General features: G+C 42.1%; 1 protein-coding gene across 1 annotated transcript in view; it reads right to left on the reverse strand.

Moving 5' to 3' along the window:
- The window catches only part of LOC124596364 (allergen Cr-PI-like), a 127,058-nt gene extending 122,229 nt beyond the window's left edge, over nucleotides 1-4,829 (reverse strand). Inside the window, exon 1 of the mRNA XM_047135471.1 lies at nucleotides 4,635-4,829. Coding sequence (XP_046991427.1) covers nucleotides 4,635-4,707 — 73 coding nt within the window. The 5' untranslated portion in view covers nucleotides 4,708-4,829. The remainder of the gene's footprint in view (nucleotides 1-4,634) is intronic.
- Between the last annotated feature and the right edge of the window lie 15,133 nt (nucleotides 4,830-19,962).

Raw genomic sequence — 19,962 nt, forward strand, 5'->3', positions numbered from 1 at the left:
ACTGTATTACACTTTCAGAATCCTCATATACTTTCTCTGCCTCTTCATCTTCAGCTTGCAACGTTAGCATATATCCCTGAATTGCGGTTGTCGGTGTTTGTTTGCTGTCGATTCTAATAAAAACAACCGTGTCTCTGAACTGTTCACAGCAACACACTCTCTGCCGTACCCTCTTATTAGTAACGAATCCCACTCCCCTACCCCCGCTGTACCATTTTCTGCTGCTGTTGTTATAACCTTATACTCATCAGACCATAAATCTTTGTCTTCTTTCAGCTCCACTTCACTGACTCCTACTACACTCTATTTAGATTGAACCTTTGCATTTCTCTTTTCAAATTTTCTAGTCTTCCTACCATGTCAAGTTTCTGACATTCCTCGTCCCCACCCATAGAACCTTATCCTTTCGTTAGTTATTCAATCTTTTTCTTATGGTCACCTACCACTCGTCAGTCCCCTCCCGGAGATCCCAATGGGGGACTATTCCGCAATCTTTGTTCCATACAAGAAAATAATACGAATACGCTTAGTGATCAAATTTTCATCTGCCGGTACTAGAGGAATAAGTCCACTTATTTTCATGCGAAACACAACATGGCATACCGCTGCCCTCATCGGGAAGAGCGCACGTTGGATAATCAGTTTATAGTTTTCTTTCCCGTTGCGGTCACATGACGAACCATCAGGAGTGTAACATTATCACATTGTTGAACGTTTTATCTCCAATTAAAATACACAAGTAAGAATCTTTTGTGTGCAGTAGATATGAACAACGTAAGAAACTGAGAGTTAAATTATAATAAAACTAGAATTTCGACAGAAGAACAAGTTCTGATTTAGTCAGTAAAATAATAAACAAAAACTTATTTGTAGTAGTCATGGCTGTGGAATGAAATGAAATGAGCGTATGGCATTGTTGGCTGGGAGGCCCCAGCAGGGAAAGTTCTCACTTTCTCTGAGATTAGCACTGTCATCAGCGAGCTTTATAATTGATGTTGATATCCACCCCGTGTTTTCATCCCGCCTCCGAAATTTTCTTTTGTTTCCTCGTTGTTTTTTCGATGTGTAGATTGAACAGTAGAGGTAAAGGACTGTTTCCTCGTCTTAAACACTTTTTAATCCGTGATCATCATATTTGGTCCTCTCACTTCTTGTTTCTCTTAGACATTGTATATTATAAGTCTTTTCCTGACAGTTTATCCCTACGTTTCTGAGAATTTCGAATATCTCACATTTTCGAATGCTTCTTCTGGGTCTACAACTCCTCACTTTGATTTTTCTTCGTTTTTCCTTCCATTATGAAACGTAACGTGAGAACTGCCTCTCTGTTGTCTTTATCTTTCCCAAAGTCAAATTAATCGGCATTTAACGGACACAGACACCATCAGCTACTCTCGCATAAACTCTAGTCCGTGAGAAACCAAAGCGACTGCTGTTGATGGTTTCGACGTATCACTCAGAAGTGGTGATTAGTCAAAAAAGGCCATCATAAATCTTTTTTATAATTCTACAAAGGGAGGCGTAGACATCGTAGAACAAACATTACAGTACAAAGAGAAGATCAAGAAGATGACCTATGTTGGTCTTCTACACCCTCACTGATGTATCAGCAATAAATCCATATTCAATCTTCCTTATCTGCTTTCCGAATTGGAAAAAGAATTTGCTAGTTTTTCTCACTAACCTATGTCTTGAACTAATAACGCCTCATGCAGACAAACGGCCCGAAATTTGTGTGGGTTTCGGAAGTCAGTAAGAATGGCAATGGAAAGCTTAACTGCACTATGGAAGCTTGACCATCAACAGCACAGCCAGGAACTCTTGGATGGTTTAACCTATGCTGCCAAGCAACTGTGTCTAAAACGATCAAGTAAACTCGGGAAAATCAACTGTTACCTGCTCTCAGTGCTGCAAACACGTCTGTGGAAAACCCAGCAAGAAGACAGTGTTGTGTGAAAAATGCGTTTCAGAGTGAGATAGTAAATTGCGTTTGCTTCATGGAGTGGACTGAAATTAAATAGTTGTTTTATATAAGAGAACACAGCTATGATCGTTACTGAAAAAAATTATACAACGTGAATTTTATGATTTTCGATTTTTTTTCCAATCATAATTTAATATTTTATTATGCAACCGGTACACAGTAACAATGTCTAAGCAGATCTAAGTGTGCCCACTGTTATCAGAAGTAAATGAACTTGCATTGCGACAAATTAAATTGACACTTTCCTTCTCGGTCTCCGAATCCCCCTTGGTATTATATGTAACAAAAATTACCTTCCTAATGCTACGGTTAATATCTTTCGTTGAGAGAGTTTCGGCTTACTAGGCAATGAACAAACGTCTCAAAAATGATACCGACAGGAAGTGCAAAATGGCTAAGCAGGCATGGCTAGAGGACAAATGCAAGGATGTAGAGGCTTACCTCACTAGAGGTAAGAATGACACTTCCTACAGGAAAATTAGAGAGACCTTTTGGAGAAAGGAGAGCCACTTGTATGAATATCAAGAGCTCAGATGGAAACCCAGTTCTAAGCAAAAAAGGGAAAGCAGAAAGGGGGAAGGAGTATATAGAGGGTCTATACAAGGGCGATGTACTTGAGTACAATATTATGGAAATGGAAGAGGCTGTAGATGAAGATGAAATGCGAGATATGATACTGCGTGAAGAGTTTGACAGAGCACTGAAAGACCTGAGTCGAAACAAGGCCCCGGGAGTAGACAACATCCCATTAGAACTACTGACGGCCTTGGGAGAGCCAGTCCTGACAAAACTCTACCACCTGCTGAGCGAGATGTACAAGACAGGCGAAATACCCTAAGACTTCAAGAAGAATATAATAAATCCAATCCCAAAAAAGCAGGTGTTGACAGATGTGAAAATTACCGAACTATCAGTTTAATAAGTCACAGCTGCAAAATACTAACGCGAATTATTTACAGGCGAATGGAAAAACTGGTAGAAGCCGACCTCGGGGAAGATCAGTTTGGATTCCGTAGAAATGTTGGAACACGTGAGGCAATACTGACCTTACGACTTATCTTAGAAGAAAGATTAAGAAAAGGCAAACCTACGTTTGTAGCATTTGTAGACTTAGAGAAAGCTTTTGACAATGTTGACTGGAATACTCTCTTTCAAATTCTGAAGGTGGCAGTGGTAAAATACAGGGAGTGAAAGGCTATTTACAATATGTACAGAAACCAGACGGCAGTTATAAGAGTCGAGGGGCATGAAAGGGAAGCAGTGGTTGGGAAGGGAGTGAGAGAGGGTTGTAGCCTCTCCCCGATGTTATATTGTATATTGAGCAAGGAGTAAAGCAAACAAAAGAGAAATTTGGAGTAGGTATTAATATCCATGGAGAAGATATAAAAACTTTGAGGTTCGCCGATGACATTGTAATTCTGTCAGATGATGGTCGAAGTAGAGAGGATATAAAATGTAGACTGGCAATGGCAAAGAAAGCGTTTCTGAAGAAGAGAAATTTGTTAACATCGAGTATAGATTTAAGTGTCAGGAAGTCGTTTCTGAAAGTATTTGTGTGGAGTGTAGCCGTGTATGGAAGTGAAACATGGACAATAAATAGTTTGGACAAGAAGAGAATAGAAGCTTTTGAAATGTGGTGCTACAAAAGAATGCTGAAGATAAAATGGGTAGATCACATAACTAATGAGGAGGTATTGAATAGAATTGGGGACAAGATGAATTTGTGGCACAACTTGACTAGAAGAATGGATCGATTGGTAGGACTCGTTTTGAGGCATCAGGGTATCATCAGTTTTGTATTTGAGGGAATCGCAGAGGGTAAAAATTGAAGAGGGAGACCAAGGCATGAATACGCTAAACAGATTCAGAAGGATGTAGTTTGCAGTAGTTACTCGGAGATGAAGGAGCTTGCACAGGATAGAGTATCACGTAGAGCTGCATCAAACCTGTCTTCGGACTGAACACCACAATAGCGCTAAAGAAATTAAATTAAACTGACATTCACAACAAGTTAAACTTAATACAAGACTACTGAAGAATAGCATGTAAAGCTATTTCACTGTTAAAGTGATGCAGAAACACGTTAAAATGCAAAATAATTGACAACTGTTAAATGAAATACGTAAGATGAATAAATATCAGTAGTATGAGTAAGTTGTCTTACTGTAGGGAAGAGGTACACATTATATGAAACAGAATATACGGATCACACAGACAACCACAATAAAATAAATAAAGTCCGATGCTGGCCTTGTAACCGAAAACAAGATAACTAAATAAGTGAGTACTATGGAACATTCATAATGTTGTGATTTTAGTTTATAATTGTGGGGTTATTCTACGAACAAGCGACCGAAGAACCAGTTAAAGTGATTTTTATCATGCCTGGACCATAAATGAATTATAGATTTTTTGCTCCCTGGTTTAGTAGAAGGTAGGGACTTTCAACAGATTTCGTATTCCGCAGAGAAGGTAGCTCTGTGGCTTCTGCCTCCAGACAGCAACCTCTTTGTCACGACAGTGTCGCAACTTGTGACGTCAGAGGCCACTTATCGAACTGCAGACCACAGGAGCAAAACAGTCGGACGATGGCGGCCACTGATAGTGGAGGTGGTGACAGCAGGGTACGAGGACTGAGACAGAGACTCACCTTCCGGGTTGGGCGCCGCAGCTGCGGCGGCCACGACGGCCAGCAGGATGCACAGCGCTGCCGCGGTCCTCATGTCTGCGCGTGGCCGGACGTGAGGGAGTGACGCGCGGCGTTGCAGCCTTAAGTAGGCGAGAGCGCGAGATAAATCGCTGGCGTCAGCCGCTCGCGCGCAACGCCTGGGCGCTAGTGCGGGCTCGCCGGCGTCGCGACGAGCCAGCTGCAGCTCCCCTCCACTCCCCTCATCTCGCGCCACGCTCTGACCCTGACCCTCACCATCAGCTGCGGGCCACTGCACGCCTGAACGCCCACCACTCTGCGGCCAAGCGCCGCTGTATTAACTGTTCACTGTGACGAGACACCCGGCGCAGTAGCTGACCGATATTCACTTGTTTTCGGTCGCTGCTAACTTTAGGTTTCAACGCTATTTTCAAGCACACGACAGAAAACGATGGATCGACATCTAACCAGCACGGATTCAAATAATACACAGTGCATCCCAGTTTCATTAAAACTGGGGCTATCAAAAATAAAAGTCATTGATTATGTGAACAAAATCACTCTATTAGTCTCCCCCTGAATCAATACACAACTACAACGTCTTAAAAGTCGTTTGAAGCAGACCCTACAGCATATTTTTGGAACTGCATTTAGTACTGCAGTATAATTTCGTTGGATGTCCTCAGTTCAATCGTAACGGTGTCCCTTATTGCTTGCTTCCAATTCCAAAGAAAGCAGGTGTGAAAATTATCGAACTATCAGTTGAATAAGTCACGGCTGCAAAATACTAACACTAATTCCTTACAAAAGAATGGGAATACAGGCAGAAGCCAACCTCGACGAAGATCAGTTTGGATTTCAGAGAAATCTAAGAAGACGCGAGACAATACGGTTGTACGACTTGTCATAGAAGATAGTTTAAGGAAAGACAAACCTACGTTTAGAGCATTTGTAAACTTGGAGAAAGGTTTTGACAACGTTAACTGGAATACTCCCATTCAAATTCTAAAGGTGGCAAGGGAAAAGTACAGGGGACGGAAGACTATTTACTGTTTGTAAAGAAACCAGGTGGCAAGTATAAGAATCGAGGGGCACGAAAGGAAAGCAGTGTTTGAGAGGGGGTTGAGACAGGGTTGTAGCCTATACACAGTGTTGTTAAATCTGTACATTGAGCAAGCAGTGAAGGAAACAAAAGTGAAATTTGGAGTAGGAATTCAAGATCAGGGAGAAGAAATAAAAACCTTTAGGTTTGACGATGACACTGTACTTCTGTCAGAGACGGCAAAGTACTTGGAAGAGCAGTTGAACGATATGGACAGTAACTTGAAGGGAGGATATAAGATGAACGTTAACAAAAGCAAAACGAGGGTAATGGAAAGTAGTCTAATCAAATCAGGTGATGTTGAGGGAACTAGATTAGGAATTGAGACAGTTAAAGTAGTAGGTTAGTTTTGCTACTTGGACAGGAAGATAGCTGATGATGTTTGAATTGGGGGGATATAAAATGTAGACAGGCAATAGCAAGAAAAACGTTTCTGAAGAAGAGAAATTTGTAAACATCGAAAATAAATTTAGGTGTCAGAATGTCTTTCCTAAAAATATTTGTATGGAGTGCAGTCATGCACGGAAGTCAAGCATTAGACAAGAAGAGAATAGAAGCTTTTGAAATGTGGTGCTACAGAAGAAATGGCTGAAGGTTAAGTGGTTAAGTGACGTAGTTAATGAGGTACTGAATATAGTTGGGAAGAAGAGAAATTTGTGCCACAACCTGACTACAATAAAGGTTCGATTGGTAGCACACATTCTGAGACATCAAGGGATCACCAGTTTAGTACTGGAGGGAAGTGGGGAGGAGTAAAATCGTAGAGCGAGACACAGAGATGAATACAATAAGCAGATTCAGGAGGATGTAGGTTGCAGTAATTACTCGGAGATGAAGAGGCTTGCACTGGATGGAGTGGCATTGAGGACTGCATCAAACCAGTCTTAGAACTGAAGACAACAACAAGAAGATTCTTAGCTTCAAGCCGGGGAACAACCAGAAGTTGGCTGGGGCCAGATCCGGCGTATATGGAGGGTGATCTAGGGCTGTTATCCATTTGCTGGGAAATAAATGACAATCTTCGCTTTGTGAACTAGGTAACTGTCGTGGAGGAACCTGGCTCTCGGTGTTTGGGTCGAATTCAACGAATTCTCGCCCACAACGGATGTTGCCTCACTGCTCCACCGCCTTTTTCTGACCAATATCAGACTCCTACCGCTACATCTGCGGTTAGGACGCCTGCTGTATTTCAACCATCCATACAGCTGCTGTAGAAACTTGGAGGACCGTAACGCCCAACTCGCCACGAGACAGCATTGCAGTTTGGAATTTCACACAAGCAGTCGCAACGGAACTGGTACACTCTGTGTATCGCTCCTGCGAAACGCAACTGTCTCTTTATTCGCCCGACGAAATGAGTGCTATGGACAGAAAATCTCAGGTTGATTCAACATTTCCAAATTTTTAGGAGGCTTTTGGCACAGTTCCTCACAAGCGGCGTCCAATCAAACAGCATGTTTATGGAGTAGCCTCCGAATCGTGCGACTCGATTCGTAGACTCCTGTCAGAAACGTCACTGTTCGTACTGAAACGAAAGTGATATCTGCTGTTCCTCAAGGAAATGTTATAGACTCTGCTGTTCTCTTAGCTATACAAACGATTTATGGTACAAACTGAGCAGCCGTCTTACAGTGTTTGCAGATGACGTTTCTGTGTATAGCCTGGTATAGTCATAAGAAGGTCAAAATGAACTGAGAAATGTTTCAGACAAGGTGCTTGGATGATGCGAGAAAGTAAGATTTGACCTTAAACAATAAACAGCCTCTGATCTTATACGTGAATACAAAACAAAATGGCGATGAATTTCAGTTACACGATAAATCAAACAAACATATAGGTTATTGATTCAGCTAAATAACTAAGAACGATTGCGAACAACGTAAATCTGTCCCATCACATGCTAAATGTTGTGGGGAAGTCGAACTAAAGATGGCTTTTCATTGCCAGGTACACATGTACAAGATATAACAAAGCTTCTGGAGAGACTGTCTACTCTGCGGCTTTTAATCCTCTTCTGCAATATTGGTAGCAGTATGGGATTTTTTTCCTTTTTTTTTTACTAGACTAGTACCGTATGACCAAGTTGAGGAGCAAATGTCCATGGTCATGGAACAAGTCAGTACATGGAATTAATATTGCAAAAGCTAATAATAGATAAAATAAAATTTGCACGAGTCGTATGCAGACAACAAGCTCCTGAGTAAACAGGGTGCTCCAGTAGCAATGGTCAATATTCAACGGCATGAGAGGAACGATCACTTGAAGCAAAAAGTCAAGTAAACATCGGCTGTAAAATGCTTACCTTAAGAGCTATGACCACATCAAAGATACTGTGAAACATATCTCTTTTACTGCAAGCACTTTGGACTAAAACGAAAGAACAATATCCAGTAAACATGGGCTCTAAAATGCGTACTTCAAGAGCTAAGGGCTCTTGCTCATCTGTGAAACACGTCTCTTCTACTGAACGAATGCTCATAGCACTTAAGGCAGGCATTTTAGAGACATGTAGACCAGACTTTTTTTCTTATTTTGGTTCATATTATCTATCCCAAAATATGGAAATCAAACAGCTTGCAGTGCAAGAGATTTCTTTTACGGCTATTTCGAAGTTGAACAAGTGCTCATAGCTATCTAGGTACGCATTTTAAAGCCCACGTTTACTAGAATTTTTGTTTCTATCGTTTCTGTCATATCCCTGACTATTGGTCATTCCTACTAGGACGAGGAAAACCTCAAGTTTAGACTGCTAAAATATTTTAATTCTTGTGATAGCTTACTGAAAATTAAAGCTACAGAATATTGCCCGCTCGGCTAGCCGCACGGTCTAAACGCGCTCCTTCCTGAGTGGGAAGGCGTGTCGGTGCCCGGCACGAATACGCCCGGCGGATTAGTGTCGAGGCCCGGTGTGCCAGCCAGCCTGTGGATGTTTTTTCACGCGGTTTTCCATCTACCTCGGCGAATGCGGGCTGGTTCCCCTTTTCCGCCTCAGTTACACTGTATCGGCTATTGCTGCGCCGTTTCCACGCACGCGTGCATCACAATTACCACGCAAACATTTAGGGCTACAGTGTTCTGGTAAGAGACAATCCCGGGGGATCCACTGGGGGTAGAACCGCACAATAACGCCAGGTTCGGTGTGGGTCGGCGGTGGGGTGGGTGGACTGCTGTGGGCTGTTGTAGAGTTGGGGCCACTGAGGGCTATGGCGGGACGAAGCTTCTCCGTCGTGTCTAGGTCCTCGGTTTTTAATACATACGTACAAACATACGACATAACATTATGCGCTTTTGTGCCTAGGGGTCAAGGAGGTGCGATCCAAATGCAGACTGGTTTTCTGAATAGTATTAATCTGCTAGTTCTTGGTAGTAAGCTCATAGTGTTAACAACAAAGATATCGGATAGGGTTCACGAGGACACCGAGAAAGTTCAAAAAATGGGATATCATTTTTTTCTAATCGTGAAATAGGGAAGACAGTGTCACACGTATTAAAACAATTCATATATACGTATCCATTGTAACGAAATATCATCATTGTCTATCTAAAAAACACCGTGACCAAATTATGTCTTAAAAGTCCGACTAAATGACTCTCGTAAAAAAGGGCCACTTACTACTCCGTCATTGTTGATAGCAAATAAAAATTTTAAACCATGACGATAAGGTATTTTACTGCTACTAACGTCACCTATGCACCCTGCAATACCACATTCATACGCTAGAATACCTCAAAGGTATGCCAGAATGACTACCCGATGCCACTACCAATAACAGTCACCTGGAATGCCATACCTTCCCTCGCAAGAGTTTCATTAAAATAATTCGGTACGAGACTAATGTTTCTGTTGAAGCTATAGCCCGCTAACCTCACACCTTTCTATGACAGAGACTGCCTATCGAAATACCGGTACTATTGCATTTGGTAGCGTATATATCATCCAAACACTGTTTCCATCAAATATATGTATGGACGTGAACATTTACAAACGGATTTATTTAAAAACTATTTTATTAACCACTGCTGATAAAGCTAAAAATTTTGTTCTATTTTGTGCTTTACATTCGAGCATGTATACTTTTCATGGTCAACTGAAATAGCAAGACAGCAACATTTATTTGAGAGAGTATTTAAGCGTGAGTGAAAAAAATAAATATTTAGCCTAACTCTTATTCTTTCACATTACTGTCTTTAATCATCACTGACCTTTACATTCATCTCAATTTAGTTCATCTTTACAGGAGAAATCTGTTGTTAAATAATTGTTTATGGAGATGTGGAAAACAATGTCTGGCCCCGAATATGAATCAGATTTTTTTTTTGGCTCTCCTGAGATGCTGCCACTGTATCTGACTATTGATGAAGTTGTCATGTGGTAGACGTCCGGTGGTCCACAGGAAAAAGAGAAGGTGGGAGGTTGCTATCTTGTCAATGAATGAATTATTTTAGAAAATTGCTGTAAAGTAATTCCCGCTGCCTCTCTGATGCGCTACCCCATCATAGAATTCTCAAGGCGAAAAATTTTAAGTTGTTGTAGAAGGGGTGTGGTACTAGAATGTGCTGCGGTTGAAGTATAGACGCTATTTTATGCACACAACAATGAGCACCTGCGCAAATATGTATTTTAGCAGTGTAGCGTCAGTTTTATCTGCGTATCTCGCTTTTCAGGTAACATGCACTTTGGTACTCTCATGAAATAATTTAACAATTGCAAATCTGTTCACAGCGCATTCTTCCGAATGCCAAATAATGAATAATAATCACTTTTCACACCTCCATCTGTATTACTGCCCCGTAGTTCGCAGTTCCTGTCCAAGAATAACGAAGTTGATGTCTGTTCCGTACATTGACTCAGCGAAGTCACCATGTACCGATCTATGACGATGAATTGTTCTTCTTTACCTTTGATACCTCGAAAATCTTTTGACCTTCTGTGTCCGTCCTCAGCCAGATTATAAGGTCTCGAAATCTTACGTCTTGCGTCTCCTCTTCTTGTAATCTTCTCCTTTTGGAAATCCTCTTCTTCGTCGTAATTATAAAAGTCGTATTTATTCCCGAAACCTCGCCTTTTACTGCAGCAATACTGTGATGACGATTTTCTAGAAAGTTGCGCGTTCGCTTGATTCTCCGTATTCAGACTGCTTCCTGAGATTGGTTGCTGTAATTATACCTTCCATATTCAACCATCTGACTTTCGCCAGAAACAAAACTGCCCTTCTCTCCACGAAATTTCCGCTCTTATCACCTGTTAAACGCACATCCTCGTCCGCCCGTCATTATGTTACCAAGCCGCTGCACCAAGGAACACCTTTCACGTATCACCCCACTGTTAACAAAGTTTTCTACAGATAAAACATGATCATGCATACATATAATCTGCTTGCAACTGAAGGTACATGAAGCAGTACATAAAATTAATAGGAAACATTAAGTTTCATTTACACTGAAGTACAAAATAATAAAAATAAAGGATCAAGGGTGTACAAAATATATACAGTTATCATTACAAGTGTATTTAATCAGTGCCCTGTGTCGGAGAAAAGATCCACTACGATATGGCAAGTACGTTCGGGAAGCAACAATTACAAGAAAAGGCATTTTTCCTCACACAACACCTTTTCACAGAATTTCAGTCACCAACTTCCATTTTCTTGATTCACAACTACGTAGGGAGAAATGGCCAACGTAATAAAAGAAGAGGAATCAGAGCTCTCATGGAAATATATTCATTTTTCCCAAGCGCTGTTCGAGAGTGGAATGGTCGAGAAATAGTCTCAAAGTAATTCTATGAACCATCTGCCAAACGCCGAAGCGTAAATTGCAGATTAATCATGTCAGTGTAGATGTAGTTACTGTTCTAGTCACACAGTTGCTGCGTAAACGCCTCCTTGTGATTATCAGCGTAAACAGAGAGCATCCAAATCCCAGTGTTTGCAAGAACTGGTATAGTTTAAATTGGTTCAAATGCCTCTGAGCACTATGGGATTTAACATCTGAGGTCATTAGTCCCCTAGAACTTAGAACTACTTAAACCTAACTAACCTAAGGACATCACACACATCCATGCCCGAGGCAGGATTCTAACCTGATACCGTATAGGTCGCGCGGTTCCAGACTGAAGCGCCTAGAACCGCTCGGCTACACCGGCCGGCGATATAGTTTAATTTACAGGAAAATATACAAAGTAAAAAAAGTGTGTGAGTGCTTCTTGAGTGTTCGTCTTCAGTGGATGACCCTTGCAGGTTGGTCTAATATGGAATATCCAACGAAGAGCGGCCAGTTTCTTTAGGGGTTCTACCACTAACGGCGAGATCGTTACGGATGTGCCCATCACACGGCAGTTGCAGACGCTACGAGAAAGGTATTGTGCATCACAGAGAGTTTACTGTTAATATTCCGAGAGCGTACTTCCTAAATGCGTCTGTAAACATACCCTACCTGACAGAAAAGGTGTAGCACCCTAAAGAAATGGTCGGATGTCAATATAACTTCGTACAAACATCCGCCATCGACTGGTGTGTAAATGACTTAGAAATGAAAATTTCTGTGGCCCTTAAAGCGGCTAGCAGTGTGCTTTAATGTTGTTTGTGTTTACTGTTGTTATCAGGCCCGGTGGGGTATATAACCGGTATGAACAGTGTTAGATGTGGAGTAACCACTGCGAACTACACAGACATGCCGCGTTCTCGTGTGAGACGGCGTTATCAGCACCTAACAGAGTCTGAAAGGACCCTCATTGTGGGTCTTCATTCAGCCGCCTTGTCGAATTGTGCTATATCCAGATTTATGGGGCATTCGAAAGTGACTGCGGCCCGATGTTGGACTGCGTGAGAACGAGAGGTATGGCACACTCGCCGTCATGATTACTTTCGGCTACCTCTGAAAACCACGAAGGAGGGCCGCCGTTTTGTGAACCAAGCACACAGACTAGGGAATTGCCACCCCAGACATAGGCTGCCGTTAACACCACAGAACACATGGCTCCGTTTGGAGTGGTCTCATGACCGGAAGTGACGGAGGTGGCGCAGTGGTTAGCACACTAGACCCGCATTCGGGAGGACGGCGGTTCCAACCCGCGTCCAGCTATCCTGATTTAGGTTTTCAGTGATTTCCTTGAATCGCTTAAGGCAAATGCTGAGATGGTTCCTTTGAGAGCACACGGTGGACTTCCTTCCCCAATTCCGTGGGACCGATGACCTTGCTGTTTGGCCCCCTCCCTCGCGCCCCTCAAGTGTTCGCAATGTTCAAATGTTCAGATGTGTGTGAACTGCTAAGGGACCAAACTGCTGACGTCATCGGTCCCTAGACTTACACACTACTTAAACTAACTTTAACTGACTTATGTTAAGAACAACACACACCTATACACGAGGGAGGACTCGAACCTCCGGCGGGAGGGGCAGCGTAATTCGTGACATGGTGCCTCTGACCGTGCGGCCACTCCGCGCGGCTCCCCCTCCACCAACCAACCAACCAACCATGACCAGAAAGCACAGACGTCGATGAATGGCATCGCGTTGCGTTCAGCGATGATTTGCGGTCCAGCACTGTCCTGGATGATCATCGTCAGCGATTAAGGCGACGATCAGGGGAGAGCTTCCATTCTTCCAATGTTTCGGTGGATCAGAACGCTATTACTCCTGGTGCCCTAGTGTGGGGATGTATGATTCAGTTCACCTCTGACAGTGATTGAGAGAACCCTGACGACACAACAGTACGTCACGTACACCCGTGTGTTACCTCTCATGCGACAGCATCGTGCAGCCATTTTCAACAGGACAATGTTCGTCCAAACTTGGCTTGTATCTCTATAATCTGTCTGTATGATGTTAAGGTACTTCCGTAGCCCTCAAGACCACCAGATTTGTCTCCGATATCTCTATAATCTGTCTGCGTGATGGTGACGTACTTCCGTTGCCCTCAAGAGCACCAGATTTTTCCCTGATATAAAATGTTTGGGAGTAGCTCGTAAGTCAATTCCATCCCACTCTCAGTATCCAGGACATCAAGGTCCAGTTACAACAGCTGTGGGCCAGCTTGCCTCAGGAGGGGATACAGCGGCTTTATGACCCCCTCACCAAACCAGTCAGTCCATCCAACAAGGCCAGAAGAGGAGTAACTTCGGCACTTATTGAGAAGCATCTTGAAAATTTGACTGGATTTCGTTATCTCTGCATCCACATCACGTGCCCTCTCACCCGGTGCAGTTTCGTCTCGTTTCCTCCTCCCTTCCAGTGTTCTTCACTTTTTTTGTCAGGCAGTGTATTACTTTCTCCCACACAAACCTCTGGAAATACCACGACGAGAAAATCACGGAAATTGGAGCTAATATGGATGCTTAATGGGATTTCATGCCGCACGATTCCGCGAAGAGGAAACGAAGGAAACTATAGCGATACCATAACCATATACAGGAAGCGGTGTGTAGATGCAAGTGTATTATTCTTCAGATATCGGGGAAGTGGTTGACATCCTGGCCAACAAGGAAGCCACAACAGGTAGAAAATGTAATGTGTCAGTGCTAATAATAAGTCATCTTGCAACGTAGTAGTGTTTGCATCACAAGTTCATTGCACGCTCTGCTCAGTTCTTTTCTAAACGCATCTTTTAGATGGACTCGCATTGCAAATAAATATTTTGTAATTTTGTCTCTGAACCGGACGAGTTTGAAAGAAAGAAGGTCGTCCGGTTACAGAGAACAAAGAGACACCTGCCATTAACCTGATGGACTGTAATATAATTACTTGGTGAGGTCCGTCACGTTCTTATATTTGTATGTATCATTCAAGATACCATCTGAGGCACTGAAAGTCTTAGGTCTAATTCAATAGTCAGATTGACTGAGATAGTAAATGTAATTTATGACATAGTAAATTGCCTTCAAGATCTACTCAAGATCTTTCTCATACCTTTACCTAAAAAGAGCAACGCAAAAGAACGCAAAGACTATAGGACAAATAGATTCATCAGTCATGTTAAAAAGGCTGTAACGAGAGCCATACCAAGGAGAACCGAAGAGAAAATTTAGGAAAATACTGGGGAAGACTACTTCGGGTTCGGAAAGGGTAAAGGAAGAAGAGATGCTATTGGTTGTCTGAGGATGACTGGAGGAAGAATTATAGAAACGAATAACGAGGAGTATATTTGTTTTATCGACTAGAAGAAGGCTTTCGATAGAGTCAGATGGAGTACACAGCTGAGAATTGTAAAAGATATTGATATAAACTGGGAAGAAAGAAGTTTAATAAAAGAGGATTGTACACAGCAAAAGGTGACAGAGTATTAAGGCTCGGATGCTCACTGTAATTGAAGATATTCAAAATATACGAGGAGGAATTGATAGGTAAGACCGTAAAGAATGAAAGAGGCATTGTAATTGGAGGAGAATGGTTAAAAGCTACAAAATACGTGGATGCTTAAGCAGTACTGACAGAATCAGAAAAGGAACTGCAGAGGATATTGAAGAGTATTGCGAGAAGTCTGCAGTGAATACGAGGGTAATCCCAAAAGTAAGAATTCCTATTTTTTTATAATTACATAGACCTGCTTATTTCTACAATGGTTTACATAGGTTTACAGCTTGAACATTTAGCTATTTTTTGACATAATCACCATTTCTGTCGATGCATTTTTGTAGACGCTGTGGCAGTTTTTGTATGCCCATGTCATACCAGCTCGCCGCCATGCTGTTCAGAAAGTTATGAACCTCTTCTTTCACCTCGTCGCCGGAGCTGAATTGCTTTCTTTTAACCTAGGGAACAAGTCACTGGGCGCCAAGTCAGGACTATAGGTTGGGTGGGTGATTATGTTCCACTGAAACTGTTGCAGGAGAGCAACGGTTTGCCGAGCGATGTGTGGACGAACGTTGTCATGGAGAATGTGTACGCCCTTGCTCAACATACCTCTTCTCCGGTTCTGAATTGCCCGCTTAAGTTTTTTCAGGGTCTCACAGTACCTGCATCGATAGAAATGTTGATTATGTCAAAAGTAGCTAAATGTTCAAGCCGTAAACTGATGTAAAACGTTGTAGAAATAAATAGGTCTGTGTACTTATAAAAATATAGGAGATCTTACTTTTGGGATTACCCTCGTATACAGGAAAGACGAAATTGGCGAGAATAAGATCTAGTTCACATATCCTTAGGCGGAAAAGAGATAGTAAAAATACATTCATTTATATAGCTAGGAAGTTTAATGACATGGAACAGAAGCTGTACGGAAGAAATAAGGAAGAGAATATTTATGGGCAACAGATGATTTGAAAAGTTACTAACACCAAGCAGAATTCCAGTTGAAATGAGGAAACGATTTGCTAAATACACTGAAGCGCCAAAGAAACTTATATAGACAAGCGCATTGGCCGAGCGGTTCTAGGCGCTTCAGTCTGGAACCGCGCGACCTCTACGGTCGCAGGTTCGAATCCTGCCTCGGGCATGGATGTGTGCGATGTCCTTAGGTTAGTTAGGTTTAAGTAGTTCTAAGTTCTAGGGGACTAATGACCTCAGATGTTAAGTCCCTTAGTGTTCAGAGCCATTTTGAGCCACAAGCGTATTCAAGTACAGAGATATGTAAAGAGACAGAATACGGCGCTGCTGTCGGCAATGCCTATGTAAGACAACAAGTGTATGGTACCTTTGTTAGATCGGTTACTGCTCCTACAATGGCAGGAAATCAAGATTTAAGTGAGTTTGGACGTGGTGTTTTAGTCAGCGCACTGGCGATGGGAGACAGCATCTCGGAGGTAGCGATGAAGTGGGGATTTTCCCTTGCGGCCATTTCACGAGACGTGTACCGTGAATATCAGGTATCCAGTAAAACATCAAATCTTCAACATACTCTTACGAGTTTTGACACTTCCTCTGGGCACCAAACTGCCCAGACATGAACATTATTGAGCATTCCTGGGATGCCTTGCAAAGTGCTGTTGAGAAGAGACGATATGTTGTCGAATCAACTTCTAGCCAGCAGAGTATTTTCCATCACGTCATTGAAAGCACAATTCTGGACAAGCACAATTATTGGAAAAGAATTTGATAGTTAAAGTGTCTTCATGACCATTCGGCAAAGAACTTTTCGTCGCCAGATGTCTAGCTGAACATGCGCACATCTCGCTACTGGTGAACCAACAATAGCTATTTATCATCTGTTCCTGGCTAGAAAACGACGGCGCTAGATGCTAGGTTCGAATCCCAGACAGGCAAAAATAATTCTATCGTCATTTAAGGTTCCAACATCTCGCTGTTGGTGAAAACATTTGATATTTGACTTCTGATTTTACGTACTTTGTTAACAATCCGATTAGGCGCTGGGTTCGCATCCCTGTCACAAGCTTTACATGGTGGCATTTCAGTTTTAAACATTAGCATACCTTGTTCAACGTGAATTGCACCATATTAAACGTCGTTGGGGACAGTTCCCAGGAAGGTAACTGTTATGACAGGATTCCCACTTCATTACAAACATTTTCGTCATTTATTTTCAGTATCTGAATTGATAACTGATACTGGTGCATACGGCTATACTTCACGTTTCTTTATGCCTAGTGATAGAGTCTCAATAAGGCACAAACAAATCTTAGCTTAGTTAGCAATGGCTATAGATGCTGGGTTTGAATCCAGGTCCAGAACAACGACGTTGGTCATGTCATTTAAAGTTCGAATTTGTGTACACGTAGCTGTTGATGTGTTACAAGAACAATGATATTACTGTTGATTCGTTGTCAATGTTGAGATTTTCGTAGTGTGCTTGTTGCTGTTAATTGCGTTTTTTTACTGGTTCGTCGAATATCCAGTTTCCAGAACCACCCGCCGTTGAGCGACGTTCAGCAAGTGGATGGAAAACCTTTTCGAGAGCGAAAAACTTTTTTCCAATTGCCGTACAACTTTGTAACTCCGTATATTGTCTCAAATATTTAATTTTGACTAAGGATTACTGTACGATATGTGTAAAATAATCGGTTTTCTCAGCACTTTTGGAATGTCACTTGTTGTAATTAAGGTTAGTTTATGAGTGTTATGGGGTGTCTCATCGCTAAGAACGTGTTTTCTAATAGGTTTTTGTATGACGATATAAGTTGACACTTAGATTGCCATAAAGACCTTTGGTATCTAGTAGTCTCTTGCGGTACCCATTGTGTGTAGTCAAACGACTGTACCCCACCGGGTTTTGGTGTTTAGAGGACCTGCAACACAGCTACATTATGTTGGTTGTATTCAGCAGTGACCCACTTTTTTTGCTGTCAAGTGTACATTTGGCAGTTTGAAGCATGTTCTATTTCGCGAATGTCTGACTCTTTTCGTACGTTATTTCATCCGAACTAGGTTCCATAATTGTCTTCATTTACTCTCGCTGGATGTGGATTCTTTTCTTGAACCTGTTTGTTTGTTTAATGAGATATTGTAGGAAATGTACAAGGTACTAGATGTCTGGCAGACAGTTGGGTGACTCATAATGTACATCTACATTTACATCTACGTCTACATGGTTACTCTGCAATTCACACTTAAGTGCCTCGCAGAGGGTTCTTCGAACCATTTTCATAATTTTCATACTACTTCTCTACCATTCCACTCCCGAATGGCGCGTAGGAAAAAGGAACAACAAAGTCTTTCCGTTCGAGCAACCTCCGAGAACATCCGCGAAAGATTTAGCGGGAAATTCAGAATTCCGATAAGCAAATGTGTTTCAAAAAACAGTGTATGTTACCATCTGTGTGTGTGTGTGTGTGCGTGTGTGTGTGAAACTTTTTTAGTCGTTATAATAAACTGTAGTACTACCAACTGGAAACAACTTCAAAAAGTTAACCAAAACATAACTATTACACTAGCATGCGGGCTACACCCCACACTGCAGAGCAGCACAAGTAATCGCTTGGTGGTCGTGGACAGGGACTGCGAATAGGTGGCGCTGGCTGGGAATGTGGGTCAGCCGAGAGGCTACCGAGATAGTCTGTGATTCCAATAAACATTGTGTCCGTGTGGCGCAGTGGCTGACGCACCTGCCATCTGAGCACAAGGTTCCGGGGTCGAATCCCAGTCCAGCACATATTTTCACTCGTGGCAGCTGATTCCGCATAGAGTCCCGATGCAGCTGACGTTAGTAGTACCTCTCCTTTCTGCCCCCTCAACCTTAAATTACGCAATCCACAAAAGCTGCGTTGTAGATTTCGAATTGGAAAAGGGCTCTAAAACGTAACTTTTGCGTATTGGTCGCTACAAAATTTCCTCTGGTAGGCTCTACATCTCATACCCTGAGAGAGAATACAACATAGGTCCATCAATAGCAGCGGATGTACTAGCACTAGGAGAAAACAAACATACAGTCTCGGACAACATTAAAGTCTTGTAAGATACGACGTCTCACGGAGGAATTTGCCAGTATTTAACAGCGTCTGTAGAAATACTACAGTCAATTTCAACATAATAATGTTATTTATAAATTGTAGGACCCCGCCTATACACAAGATGAACAGAATGACGGCGAGGCATCTTGACGAAAAACTTTTACAATGACTGGTCGTTACTTATGGAACAACAAGGTAAGGTAACGCCGAGTGCAGGTCCTAAGAAAGTGCTATAGATATCACCAGAAGTAACTATGTATTACCTACACAGAGGCTTACCGAGCACTCATGATTGTGTAGGTGTCGCCTTTGTGGATTGGCACGCAATGTACTCTAATTTGAATATCCACAGAGAATCTTAGGAACTACCTGCACTGTGGCGACAGTGGGTAGGGAAGGGACTCTCGCAACATGGCGGACGATCCCTAGAGATGTCTTGGCAGGAGTGGTTGGGCATTGACGTCATGCAGTACCAAAGACTCAACGAAGATAAATGAAGCTATCATAAGTTATTCTGCAGGCGTTACACGCCGGCTGTGAAGTATGTAATTTTGCATTTGTCTTGTAAGTTTAAGAGTGCTCTTATCACTGACCTTATATGTAATCTTGACAACTGTGACGACCGGATGCATTTATGTAATAACATTTTAGAATTTCTTTGAAAGACACGGCATTTTTCAGGCGAATGAAGTTCATAAAATATCAGTTACGTCTCAGAGGTCTCAAAAGTGTACGAGGAATCTTGCATAATTCCTTACTATATAAAAATTATATCTGGAAACTCTGACGTTATTTGCGTCTCATCTTTTTCTATAGTGTTTACGATATCTCAGCTATGATTACTAAGTATTCAGATAGTATGCGAATCATGGTGTGATAAAATCATAGCG

Source organism: Schistocerca americana, chromosome 2 (assembly GCF_021461395.2).
Source record: "Schistocerca americana isolate TAMUIC-IGC-003095 chromosome 2, iqSchAmer2.1, whole genome shotgun sequence".
Classification (NCBI taxonomy): Eukaryota; Metazoa; Arthropoda; class Insecta; order Orthoptera; family Acrididae; genus Schistocerca; species Schistocerca americana.